Source organism: Talpa europaea, assembly GCF_964194135.1.
Source record: "Talpa europaea genome assembly, chromosome: 2".
In the NCBI taxonomy this organism is placed as follows: domain Eukaryota; kingdom Metazoa; phylum Chordata; class Mammalia; order Eulipotyphla; family Talpidae; genus Talpa; species Talpa europaea.
In genome coordinates, this window is record NC_140068.1 from 11862000 (window position 1) to 11875669 (window position 13670).

The 13670-nt window shown below is 44.7% G+C and overlaps 1 protein-coding gene across 1 annotated transcript in view; it reads left to right on the forward strand.

The window, feature by feature from the left end:
* Nucleotides 1–11792, forward strand: part of LRP11 (LDL receptor related protein 11) — a gene marked incomplete at both ends in the record, with an annotated part of 28522 nt that extends 16730 nt beyond the window's left edge. Inside the window, 2 exons of the mRNA XM_084257841.1 lie at nt 7578–7673; nt 11638–11792. Of these exons, the coding sequence (XP_084113967.1) occupies nt 7578–7673; nt 11638–11792 (251 nt within the window). The remainder of the gene's footprint in view (nt 1–7577; nt 7674–11637) is intronic.
* Nucleotides 11793–13670: the final 1878 nt, after the last annotated feature.

Sequence of the window (13670 nt, forward strand, 5' to 3'; positions counted from 1 at the left end):
GACCACACCTGAGGGGGTGGGGGGAAGCAAATATTGTTTAAAAATGAGCAATGATGTAAAAAATAAAAAATTCAAAAGAAAAAGGGGAAGGCTTAAGACGCCACCCTTTATTAAACACAATTTTCAAAATTTTGAAATATTGCCTTCCTATCTTTGCTTTATCCACTTTGTAGGTTGTCAGTGCCTTACAGATATGTTAAAATATTCCATGAAGGCGTTTTCTTTTTTTTTAAGATTTGTTTATTTATGCACACAAGAGCTGGAGTGCTCAGCAGTGCATTTCAGTCAGTGAAGGCGTTTTCTTTTTGGAAGGTTGGGGACGCCCATTTCAGGCTGATTTGGGGCGAGCCCTGGTCGATACCGCCACCTACGGGCGACTGGGTTGCTCGGCCCGGGTTTTCTCTACCAAGAGTCACCTGAGAAACCGAGTAGAGGAGACCCGGTGTTTGGGGCAGGGCGGGTGAAGAATGGTTGCAGAGAACTGAGTCCTGGGAGGTGAAGCTGCAGGAGCTGAGGCCCGTGAGATCCTGGGCGAACCAGCCGAAGGCGAGTGAAGCCCAGAGGTCAGACTTAGTCTCGGCTCTGCCTGTGGAGCCTCCAGGAAGTTGCTTCCTATGACTCATTTCTCTCTCTCTCACAAGAGCTGGGGTACAGGCCAGAGATGTGTGTGTGTGTGTGTGTGTGTGTGTGTGTGTACACACTGCTGAGGGGAGCAGCGGGGGAGACAGCAGAGGTCTGCTGCGTCATGTGGGTTTCTCCCTGGCTGTCCGGGGATCGAACTCGCGCTGCAGAGGCTGTGGATTGCTTCATAGTGCCGTGCTCAACCCCTTGCACCACCAGGGAGGCCCCAACCTCATTTCTCTTATCATTTAATAAGGGATTTTTTTTAATAAGGGATTTTAATCTGACAACCACAAAGCACCCTCTAACACTGACCACCTGTTTCAGGAACGCTAAGCAGCCCACACATACCTTAACACACACCACACACACACCTCAAGACACACACACATATTCCCCTCCACAAACACACAGACACACACACACCCCTCGCACTCCTTCAGCGCTTCTCTATGCTGGATGTTGCTGGGTGAGTCCAGCCTTCTCTCCTGGGGAGTGAGGATCCCAATTATGGATCCTTTTGAAAATAATGATCCAGGTGGCCACCACCAGTTTTAAAAGTATTTGTCTCTGTTTTTGTCCTTTTTGAGAAGGTGACTTTGACTTAGGCGATGACCACGTAAGGAGCAGTGGAGTTTCACAGATGCAGAGGGGGAGCAACCAGTTAATACTGAGAGTAGATTGCCTTTTCCTGATGATTAAAGTCATCTGTTCACTGCAGAAAACTTAAAAAATGCAGAAAAATATGAAGAAGAAAATTAAAATCATCTAACGAAACGTACCATTAACATTTCTGGCAGTTTCCATGGGTTATTTTTATTTACATATATACATATTTAGAATGATATTTTTACAGAACTTTTATATTTCAACTTAGAGGCATTTTTATGTGTTATTAAATATCCACCAAAAAGACGATTTTTGAAAAATCCAGGGTGAAAGGCAGGTAGAAGAGACCTTTGGAAATGTGAGCGAGGGCCCTGGCAGGCGGTTTCTCTTTCCATGGCAGCTTTTGTGCCTCAGGTGAGGCGTATGGAGGCAGCTGTCCTGTTGGAAGGAGGCACCTGTGAACTGAGATTCACTGGTCACAGTGGAGACCATCAGAGGGTGGCTTCAGGAACGCGTGTTGAGGGCAGCAGGCGCACTTTGACGGCTTCCTTCTTTGGCAAATGCTGTCTATACAGCTATACTAGGCAGTGCCTTTAAGCACCCTCCCCTGTTCTGGGGCATTTAGAGAAATGTTGGTCCTGGAAAAGGACTCCTCTGCCTTCAAGGTTTCAATCTGAAAGTTTTGGCCCTGTAATGGGGATGACATAATTTTGTATTATTTGAGATCTGCAGGTGGTTTATGGAGTCAATTCTGCCTTATAACCTGGCCCACTTAGGTCAGCCCCAAGGAAACATTTGGTTTGAAACAAAAGGACAGTTAATTTTGTCTGGAAATTAGTTGAGTACCTCGAGCATTCTGATAGGATTAAATTTGTGCTCACAACCAAATAAAAATATATACAGAAAAGCCATCTTTTTCTTAACCTGTCCTCACCAATTTAGAACTCCTTTTAACTAACCTTAGAAAGTTGTAGAGGCTTCTTCAAGGCTGACTAGTATAAACAATAGAAAAAAATGTACAAAGAGAATGTCAGTGAGTTTTGCAGCACAGAGGAGTTTATGGTATAAATAACATCGCCAGTGGGCCTCCCTGGTGGCGCAAGGGGTTAAGTCTCAGCACTATGAAGCTATCAGCAGCCACTGCAGCAGAGTTCCATCCCCAACCAGGGAGCTACCCACATGGTGCAGCAGACCTCTCCTGTCTCGCCTGCTGCTCCCCTCAGCAGTGTATTTCAGTCAGTCCACCTGTTCTGTTCCCCACTCTGTCTCTGGTGAATCCTCTCACCCCACCCCCCGCACCTCTGGCCTGTACCCCAGTTCTTGTATACATAAATAAATCAAATAAATCTTTAATAAATAAATAACACAGCCAGTATAAGCAGACACGCAGGCTGAGATGCTGGCTGTGACCTGCTCAGGGTGTTCCGTGCAGGAGCAGTTTCTCAAGCGCACCCCCTCTTATGTACTTTTGTAGAAACGCAGTGTGGTCTGCCAGTGAATAGTGAGAAAGGACAGTTCTGTTGTCTCTGTTATCAGGTGGTCACGAAACTATAGCGCATTCTGGCAGACAGGCCCATATGATAGCTGCTTTCCCAGCTGGTATTTCCAGCTTCCTTCCAGAACACCCCTGCATGTTCCATGGCCACTATTAATAAATGGAACTATTAATAAAATGACCCCCCAACCAGCTTCAGTTTCTTCTCTGCATATGTAGCTACTCATGGTAAACATAACAGAGTCAGTCTTTCCAAAGAGAAAAGTAGCTTCCTAAGACATTAACTCTTCTAGAAGGATCAAAACACGTTATTTGCAAAAGCAGATGATGTAATTGTCTTATGTTGTTCTGACTCCCACCCTGGGGGGAACCTGTGACAGGATGTGTGGAAGTGAAGCATTTCTCTAAGGCATTCCATATGCTCAAGTCTAGCAAAAGTGAGTCAGGAAATCTGGGAAATCACGACGAATTCTTTCATGAAACGGAGAAAATAGAAACTGACATTTCAGATACCAAGAGAGTAGGGCGAGTCACCCAGGAAACTGCAGAGTCCCTGGCAGTTGTCCTCTCAAGGCTCCTGAGCACGTCGCCCTCTTCCTGACACCTGGCTCTCCCATCTCCCGCGCCCTGGCTTCCTCTCCCAGGGGCTGAGGGCATTTTTAAGAAAGTACTTCTCAAATTCAATAACTGAAGATTCAAAAGGAACTTTATGAGTTTTCAAATGAACCCACCTCCAAGGCAAGGTCCCCTTTCCAGGATCAGTTAACCTGTTTCCTTACTGCATCCCTAAGAAACTTTGTCCCAGGCGGGGATGGGGGCGGAGGGATGCAGTTACTTTTTCCTACTTATTTATCCACTTTCCTTTGCTAATTCATTTATATTGATTTATCAAATTACACAGTGGGGAAAGATGTGGAGAGTAAGATAGGGTGAGGTTAGCACCCAAGGCAGTCAAGTGTGTAAGAACAGGCATTGAGTTTAGTACATATTTTTTAAACAGCATATTACAAGGGCACTGGGAGTAATTGTGTAAGTTTGTGGCTGATCAAACAGAAGGAAACAGGATACCACATCATTTTTATTTCAAAAAAATGCAAGATGCAAGATTCTCTTGAAAGGATATTTTATAAAGACAATATTTTGCTAAAATTTTAGTTTAAAAGTCAAGCTAAAACGATGACATTTAAGTGAGGTGAGCATAATCTCTCAACAAAATTAAACTAGTGATCATAGCTTAATTCCAATTATTAACTACATTAATAATTAATAATTCAGTTCTTAATGGTGTAATTATTAGGAGGCAGCATAAACTTCCAAGAATACTAATATATATATATGTATATATATATTTTAACTTTGTTTCTGATTTCTTCACATTGTTTCCTGAAATCAAACAGGACTTTGTCCTGTTAAAATGTCATTGTTACTATACCTCTTCTGCATATATTTTGATTTTGTGGCTATTTTAGTGCTAATCTTTTGCCTCCTACTTAAATAGAAGCTCTATAAGAGAAGAAATTGTGGTATCCATCTTGGTATTGTTCCCATATATTTTTTCACTGAGTGAAGGACTAATCAATTAATCCTCTGGATAGAACTGGAGATCAGTCATTTGGGGCATTTTGCTTTTATTCCCAGCTCACTATTTTGTAAAAGTAGGCCATGTTGTTCCACTTCCAATTTATGATTGGAGAGGATACTCACTGAGTGCCTGGCACCGTGCACCCCGTCATGTGCACTGTGTAGACATCATTATCCCCATTTTATGGATGAACAGACAGGCCAAGAACTTAGATCACAGCTCTCCTGCCCGCCTGTGACTATGCGGGTGTTTCTTTCTTTTTTTTTTTTTTAAAGATTTATTCATTTATGCATACAGGGGTACAGGCCAGAGACGCGGTGGGGGAGGGGGGTGAGAGGATTCACCAGAGACAGAGTGGGGAACAGAACAGGCAGATTGACTGAAATACACTGCTGAGGGGAGCAGCGGGTGAAACAGGAGAGGTCTGCTTCGCCATGTGGGTTACTCGCTGGCCAGCCGGGGATCGAACTCGTGCTGCAGTGGCTGCAGATAGCTCATAGTGCGATGCTTAACCCCTTGTGCCACCAGGGAGGCCCCGCACTTGTTTCTTTTTACAAACCTATTCCCTTTGCAAAACAGGAGCGGCAGCTCTCCTGTCCACCCGGGATTTAAGCAGGTGCCTCTCTTTTTCTCCAGCCCCAGCAGAACGTTGGCATATGCGGCAATCTCACTGTGTGCTCAGGGGCCTTCTGTCTCCGCTGCAAAGAGGGAGCATCATCTAAGGCTCCCCTAAGATCTGTGTAAGGGCAGGACTGGGCACTGTGCAGGTTTTCTGATCCCATGCAGATCGGGTAAAGGAGGAGTCAGAGTCCTCAGTAGTTTTGCAGGTTTTTTATTTGGGGTTCACCAGGCATATGGCAGGCAGGGGTGCTGGCTGGGGGGCTGGGAGGCTGACAGGCCTCCCAGCCCCCAGCAAGTCTTCACTCTATTTGGGCTCTCTGGCGTTCTCTGCTTCTGCTTCGGCTTCTCCTTCAGGTTCTGCTGCTGCTGGCTGGGGCTGCTGGCGTCCCCCCGTGACGCCGCCCTTAAAAGCACAGTCTTAGCTCAGCTGAATTCCATCTACCTATGCCCACACCCTATTCCAGGTGCCCGCCATCAGGCATGCATTCAGGACAAGGATCCATCATCTATCCTGATGGCGGAAGGGCAGAAAAGCCTGACATTTTCTTTACCCTACAATCTGCTTGTTTGGTACTTTCTGTTGGGACATTAGAAGCTCTGGAGGAAGGAATCTAGTAGCACTGGAGTAGTTGGGTTTGGCTCCCTGGAGGGCTACCTGGTCCTCCATTATGACTTTCATGGGTCCCTTCCTACACACACACACACACACACTCTCACACACTCAATATAACTCTATTGGTGTAGGATAAATATAATACAGACTGGATTCAATTTGCCATTCATTATCATTATATTCACTTTTTTTAAGATTTATTTATTTATTTATACAAGCACTGGGTACAGTCAGAAGCGCGGGAGGGTGAGAGAATTCACCAGAGCCAGAGCGGGGAGCAGAGCAGGCAGAAGGACCGAAGTACACTGCTGAGGGGAGCAGCGGGCGGCAGGAGAGGTCTGCACGCCATGCAAGACCCTCCTCCAGTGGTGGCCGGGGAGCAGCTGGGGATCGAACTGGCGCTGCAGAAGCTGCTGGCAGCTTCACAACCCAGCGCTCAACCGCTGCGCCACCGGCGAGGCCCTGTATTCACTATTTTTAAAAGAAATTAATACCTTTTTGTGAGCTCTCTTTTCTCTCCTCTCTCTTTCTCTCTTCTCTCTTCTTCTCTCCTCTCTCTTCTCGCTCTCTCTTCTCTCTCTCTCTGTCGTGTCGCCTCTTCTGCAGTCACACCACTCATCCTCTCACTGCCAAGGCCATGACGTTCATCCTGCCTCTAGGCTCAGGTGCGCACACCTACACTCCAGGTGCCCACACTCAGGCATGCAAGCCCCGCGCCCACGCTCCTAAGCTCCTTTTGCGTTAAGATTATCAAGGCCACAGGTGATAGCCACAGAGGCTAGAGTGGTAAAAAGCCTGATTAATTCATTACTCCATGGAAGGGTGGGGGCTCGCAGCACTACAGCAAGGCGGACAGTATGGAAGTCAGCTTGAAAGGTAAATGTGGTTCTCTAGCTAACAAGAGATTGTGCTCTTGGCATCTCTCTGATGTTCTATCAGCTCAGTGTTTATGAAGGCAGCCCGAAGTCCTGGCACCCATAGGCCGGCTGGCACGGTGCTCTCTGTTGCTCTGAGAGGTGAGGCTGAGTCCGGGCCCAGAGCCTCACGGATGGGGTGGCTGTGTGAGTGGGATGAGGAGCCTCTGCAGATGCTCTGGCAGGAATGTTGGAAGCAGAAAGGCCGAGAAGGAGGCTCCTGCTGTGCTCCACAGCGGAGATGGAGACCTGGCCGTGGAGGTGGGGACAAGGAGAGGGCAGGAGTGGGGGAATTTAGGGGGGCACCGTGGAAAACGGGGCTGAGGTGAGAAAGTGAAGGAACATGCCTGAGTGCCTTATAGGCTTGTTTTTTTAAAGACAAACCTTCCTTGACTGTTGTGCTTTCCACGGTCTGAAGTCCAAGACCACCCCGACTCTCCTACCCTTCTCTGGGGCAGGATGGGAGGTGGCACAGTGTTCCCCCACTTCCCGTGGTTTTGTACCAGCCACACACTCTGCTCTAATAATTGGTCACGCTAGTTATCTGGCATTTTAGTATTAAACATAGGCCTCTGTTTTACTAAGGAAATAAATCCTGACCATCCTAAAAAAAATTAAAGTTGTTGTAGAGTAAGTAAAGTATCAGGCTTCACTGCCCTCCCGCCATCAGGATAGATGATGGATCCTCGCGGTCCTGAATGCATGCCTGATGGCGGGCACCTGGAGTGGGGTGTGGGCATGTGTAGATGGGATTCACCTGGGCTGAGACTGGGCTTATAAGGGCGGCGTCGCGGGGACGCCAGAAGAATAACCACGAGAGAACCACGAGAGCAGGGAAGCAGAGAAGGCCGGAGAGCCCAGAGAGAGTGAAGACTTGCTGGGGGCTGGGAGGCCTGCCAGCCTCCCGGCCCCCCGGCACCCCTGCCTACTGTGTACCTGGTAATCCCAATAAAAGCCTGAAAATCCACTGAGGACTCCAGGACTCTCTCTCTCCTTTACCCCGTCTGCATAGAATCATAGAAAACCTGCTCTTGCCCTTCCCGCCCCCTTCAGTTGTATTTTCATGTCTGTTTCCTGAAGCTTCTGATGCACTTCAATATATGTTCTATTTGTCTTCTGCAGGTAGTGGCTCTTCAGAGAAGAACAGAAAAGAGGACAAATATATTTTTGAGTCGAAGAGCAATCAAGGAGGAAGGGAACACCCAGCCCCAGAAACAGGTAACGCCTACCTTGGAAATTCATTGCAGAGTTTAAACATTTGTAGAACCATGTACCTTCCAGGTGAGGATGTTAGATGAAGCTGTAAGAGCTTAAGACAAGAGCTTTGACCTATGGAACAGAAGAACTGGATTCTTACTGCCTGGTCATGCTTGGTCTTGGGGCTCTTGAGCTAGCACCAGTATAGCTGTGGGCCTCTGCTTCCTCTTTCATAGACTTTTTGATTGGACTAGATAATCACAGTCTCTTCCCGGTGTGACTCTATGGAAATTACTCACCACATTGTAGTTAGGAACACATATTCTAGAATCAGATGCCAAGGTTTCATATCCTTGCTCCACCAGTGAACTCTTTGGCCTTGGACAGATGATCTTATATCTCTGGATCTTAATATCCTCATTAGTAAGATGAAAATAACAACCATACCTGCCTCACTGAGTTGTCAGGGAGAACAAATGGGATAATTAATAGAAAGCAATCAGCATGCGGCAATGAACCGTGTAAATGATGGTTATTAGGGTTATTTATGGCACAACAAGAATAAAGATCCTAGAGCACCCAGTTCTCACTCTAAGCATTCTAGGGACAAACACGGACACTAGGAATGAGGAAAGGTGTAGGAGGTGGAGTGATTACTTGATAAGTGGAAGATTAATTGTTTCCACAATTCCATAATTTTGGTTATTTCCCATAAATTTGGTTATTTTTAACTAGAAGGAAAACATGTTGACATAATCATGTAGAAGCAGGTTTTAGTCTTAAGTTCTACAAACTAATTAGTAAAAGATGTAGGAGAACAAAATATGATTCTTAAGTTGTAGATCTAAACATTGAGGAAACTCATTTACTCTGCAGTATTCTCTATCTGAATGAGATTAAATATAATTTTTAAATAGTAGATGATTAAACTAATCCAGATGTCAAATGCCTGGATGCTACCCAAACACCCTGTCCCAAGATAACTAAATCAAAAGGACCCTACCACCCACTGACATACAAGGGAAACCAGGCCTGACCCCATGACCCAGTGATTCCGGAGAGCCTCAGCTCTACGGGCTGGTGCCCTCTCTCGTTGCAGATTTTGCATGTCACTTCTAGTCGTATGGACATGATGTCCACTCATTCCCTTAGATGGTTTCTGAGAAAACTATCATGATGAGGAATTGGACATTTTATTTATTTATTTTAAAGATTTATTTATTTATGCATATGAGAACAGGGATACAGGCCAGAGGTGCAGGGAGTAAGAGGATTCACCAGAGACAGATTGGGGAACAGAACAGGCAGAGTGACTGAAATCCACTGCTGAGGGGAGCAGCAGGCGAGTCAGGAGAGGTCTGCTGCACCATGTGGGCAGCTCCCTGGCCGGGGATCGAACTCTTGCTGCAGTGGCTGCAGTTAGCTTCATAGGTTGCGTCTTAACCCCTTGCGCCACCAGGGAGGTCCCAGGATTGGAAATTTTAAATCTCAGATTACCAAAACTAAAAAAACATTAAAGAGACAATGTCAACTGAGTATTGAAAAGTCAAGAATGATTTTCAGGATTCCAGCAAGTACTTTATGGGAGATTTAATTTTCCTTGACATCAGTGCATTAAACAGCAATCAGATTTGACAGCTCAGCAATGAACATCAATCTGACTTGGCAACAGTCTATGGCCCTTTTATGGGTACCATCTGGTCCCAGACTTGGGGTTGGGATTTTCAGCCACAGCTCCCTTCCCTGTCACTTTAGCACCTGTGCCCGTCTTACACAAGTCACATCTATAGGGGCAGCCTCTAATCCCCTTCCTGCCTGAACAAGCAGAAGCAGAGCTCTCCTGAGATATGTTTTCATATCTTCTATTAATTCCCAATGTTTTGTTGGTTTTCTTCATTTTTGTTTTTTTCTGTCTGAATCTTTCTACTTTATTGTTGAATACATGTCCACAGGGCCTCCCTAGTGGCCTAGGGGTTAAGTCTCAGCACCATCACCACTACGGCCTGAGTTCCATCCCCAGCCAGGGAGCTGACCCACATGGTGCAGCAGACCGCTCCTATCTCGCCCACTGTTCCCCTCAGCTGTGTATTTCAGTGGATCTGCCTGTTCTGCTCCCCACTCTGTCTCTGGTGAATCCTCTCACTTACCACACCTCTGGCCTACACCTCAGTTCTTCTATGCAAAAAAAAAAAAAAGTCCACAGGCAACCCCCACTTACCCTGAGCCTCTTCTCTTTAAGAGCTTAGAGAACATTGTAATGCTCCTGTTATGTCTTTTAAAAGATAGAACAGGTAGTTTCAAAAGTCCCTTTTCTCCATCTAAGGAAAAACCCTTTAGTCCTCTGCCTGCCTGTCTCCCGAAAACTACACCCCCATCATTTTTATCTCATTCAAGTTTATCCACCCAGACTTCAAGTCATTAAAAACAATCTCATTTAACTTTCGGATCATTCTGTGCCAAGTGGCTCTGGAGCCAGATCCTGGCTCCACCACTGACCTACAAATGGAGAGAAGTCACTTCATTTGTAAAATGGGGATACTAATAGTACCAGCTCATGTGCTGGCTGTGAGAATTAAATGGTGGAAGCCACAAACCCTTAGGACAATGCACTCTTTAGCATTCACTTATGAACTTTGTTTGCCAAGCACTTAGCTCAGTGTGAGGCTTGAGGCTCTTAATGCAGAATGAGTGAGTGAAAGACAATGGCCTAGAATTTACTTATGCAATGAAAATAGTTGCATAAGTTGCAGTAGTTCCATAATTTGGCAAGACCCCTGCAGCTAAAAATAGTTCACACATATCTCAAGCCTGTCTTGACTAGAGAGTAGATCAGACTGAGAGCTTGCTGGATTTGACAACCCAGACTAATCTGGAGCACATCCTGTCACTTCCAGTCCTATCGGCCTCTTGGGGGGGGGGGGGTTTCTAGTCTGGGTGTCTGGGGACCAACCGAACAGGAAAGTAATAGGAAGGAGGAAAGAGAATTTTTCCTTTAGCCAAAATTGTATCAGTAAGTTTTGAAGTTGGTTTTTCATAACAGTTCTGTTGGCAAAGAGGAAGAGTAGGTTCCCTGAATTAGAAAAGGAAATAAATATCTTAAAGTTCTAACCAAAACAAGAAGTCAGGAATTAGTCCATATTTATGTTGAGAAACTAAGCATGTGTGAATTTAGACGTGTCATCTTGACTGCAGTGAGTGGGTTCTAGGATCACCATGTCTTTAGAGTTGTCTATGTGCGAATGTCAGCAGAGTTAGATAGAAGCATGACCTGGCAGCAACATTTGTATAAACGTCATATACCTTTTGTAGGAACCTGGTGCAGAATTTGGTTTTAAAGAAGTCTGGGTTTGAGACCTTGTAGGGTAAATGAAGTTAATAAGGCTTTTTATGCCATTGGCTTCTGTGGCTATCAGCTGAGGCCTTGATCTTGTTAACGTAGAAGGCGTGTGGGTTTGGGACACTTGTGCCTGATTATGGACACCTGAGCATGGGCGTGTGCACATGTGCAAGTGTGCACACCTGAGCCTAGAGGCCAGGGTTATAAAGATGGCTACAGGGGCACGGCTACAAGAGGACGAGTGACTACAGAAGAGGAAGGCCACGAGACGATGCCAGAGAGAGCCCAGAGAAAGCATAAAGATTCCCAGGGGCCTGGGGGGCTCGCTTGGTTGTCTCCTGGGCCGTCCAGCTTCCCTGCCCGCCCTGCACCTGGTTACCCCACTACACCATTATATGCTAAGAACTGACGGTGAACCTACGTGGGATGGTTGCAAAACAGACCTAGACCTGCAACTTAATAAGTTCTGTGCTCTTTAGGCCAATCAGATAATCTCTGCACCTCAGCTAATCTGCAAACGTGACTTTATATTAGTCCCTGCTAATGGAGTTCTTCAGATAAAGGAGTGCAGGCAAAGCGCATCCTGTAGTGAACTGCAGCTGTCATGGTTACGATCACTGACCTCCCCCTGGTTCTCACCTCACACAGGCGCAGTGCTGCCGCTGGCTCTGGGGTTGGCCATCACTGCTTTGCTGCTTCTCATGGTTGCTTGCCGACTACGACTGGTAAAACAGAAACTTAAAAAAGCTCGTCCCATTACATCTGAGGAATCCGACTACCTCATAAATGGGATGTATCTCTAATTGTCATTCAGCTGGGGCAAGGACATATTTCACTTATAATTTATACATATGTTGGGTTCTGATAGTTACAACTGCTTCTGTTTTTTACTGGGCGAAGAAAACTACTGTAAACCCAGAAGATCCTGCAAATCCCAAATCCTTGTATTTATTTATTGTAGAGCTATTTTCCTTGGGAAATATGTGAAATATTTTGAAATTTAGAAGCATCCATGATTAAAGGCTTTTACAAATCAAATTTTGATTTATGTAAGCTATTCCTGAAAATTTATGCATAGCCAGGCTGAAAATTCAGTTATCTCAAGAGGTGATGTTGGAATGAGAGAGTCAGGTAACCCTTTATTTTTAGAAACCAACAGTTGGCCCTGAGAAGCCCTGTCCATTTAATGCACAGCTTTTCCTTGATGCCTGGCTCTCATATTCCTTACTTTAAGCTTCCTGTGCTCGCTTTTCTCTTTTCCCCTTCAAAACTGGTTTCTGAAAATGGATCTCAAGTCAATTTATACCTTCAGTAAGATGTTACCTTGGCAGGAGGTCAATCAGGCCTCAGGGAAAGTGAATGTGGCTTTTTCCTGACACCTCTGACATCATGTCATGTAGGCGGCTGCCTCATGAAGCAGAACTTTGGGAGAAAAACAACTCAGACTTGGGATTACAATAGCTACAACATGGATATGAAATGAGATAAGAAGTCAAGGTGAAGACAAGCATTTTAGCAGAAAACATTTTAACGGACAAAATGAGCAAGACCGAGCAGTACTTTTATCTATTCAACACTGCTTGTTGCTTCAGAACTTGGTAGGTCATTCAGATCATCACAGTTTTCAACAATAGTCTGTGTGGATGGAGGACAAAGATGCATCCCTCTGGGAAACCCCAACATCGAGTGGGTTTCCGGGCAGAGCTCTGGTACAAGTGCCACGTGTTGAAGGGTCAGCAGGTTTTTCTATCCAATGAATTGAGCCAATTTCCCACTTTATTTACTCAATGTTCTAAAATATTGTGTGCAATAAGCCAGGCTTATTATTCCCGGAACATAAAGCAGTTTTGCACAAATCATTCTTTACAGAAAACTAGCATTTTAGTTTACTGTCACTTCCCTTCGATCTGTAGGATTTTAAATTCCTATCACTTAATCCCGGGCATACACACATTCTAGAAATTATTTTACTGAGATAAAGACTAGTGTGGTGCAGTCTACACTCACATGATGTTCCTATTTACATAAATTTTTTTTTTACCAAGGTGGCAAATAAATCTCCTAAAGTACTTGAAAATACCCTAGAACACTGTATTTTCAGATTGAATCTGAGGTAGCTTATTCCTTATCAAAGGGGTCAGAGATATAACAGGATACATTCACAAATGGAAAGTTCTAAAAAATAATGAAATGGATTTTTATTTAAGAAAGTCAAGCATTTTGTTGACTGTTTAGGCTTGAACAAGGATTTACATTTCTCAAGGGCAGTTTAGAGAGATGACTATGTGAATGACTATGTGATGCTGTACAGTTTGTTTTTATATAGAAGAATGTCACCTATGGCCATACCCAGTAAAATAAACACTAATCAGGCATGCATCTTTTAGCACATCTTTTCTACATAAAGAAACTAAACACAGTTTAGTATTGCTATGGTGTTGAAATACTCAAGATATAGCATATCTGTGTATGAGATTCCTTTAATAAATAGCATTTTTTCTTAAGGCTATTTTTAAACAACTTTTAACATACTTGTAATAAGTTGCTAATAGTTACTCAAATCAACCCTACTTTACAAAGTAGAGAAGGGGACTAGAGAAGGAGAATCAAGTCTTGCACAACATTTATATTGTCAAGCGGACTGAAAGGGTTTTTTTTAAAGTCACCTCACCTGTGACTTC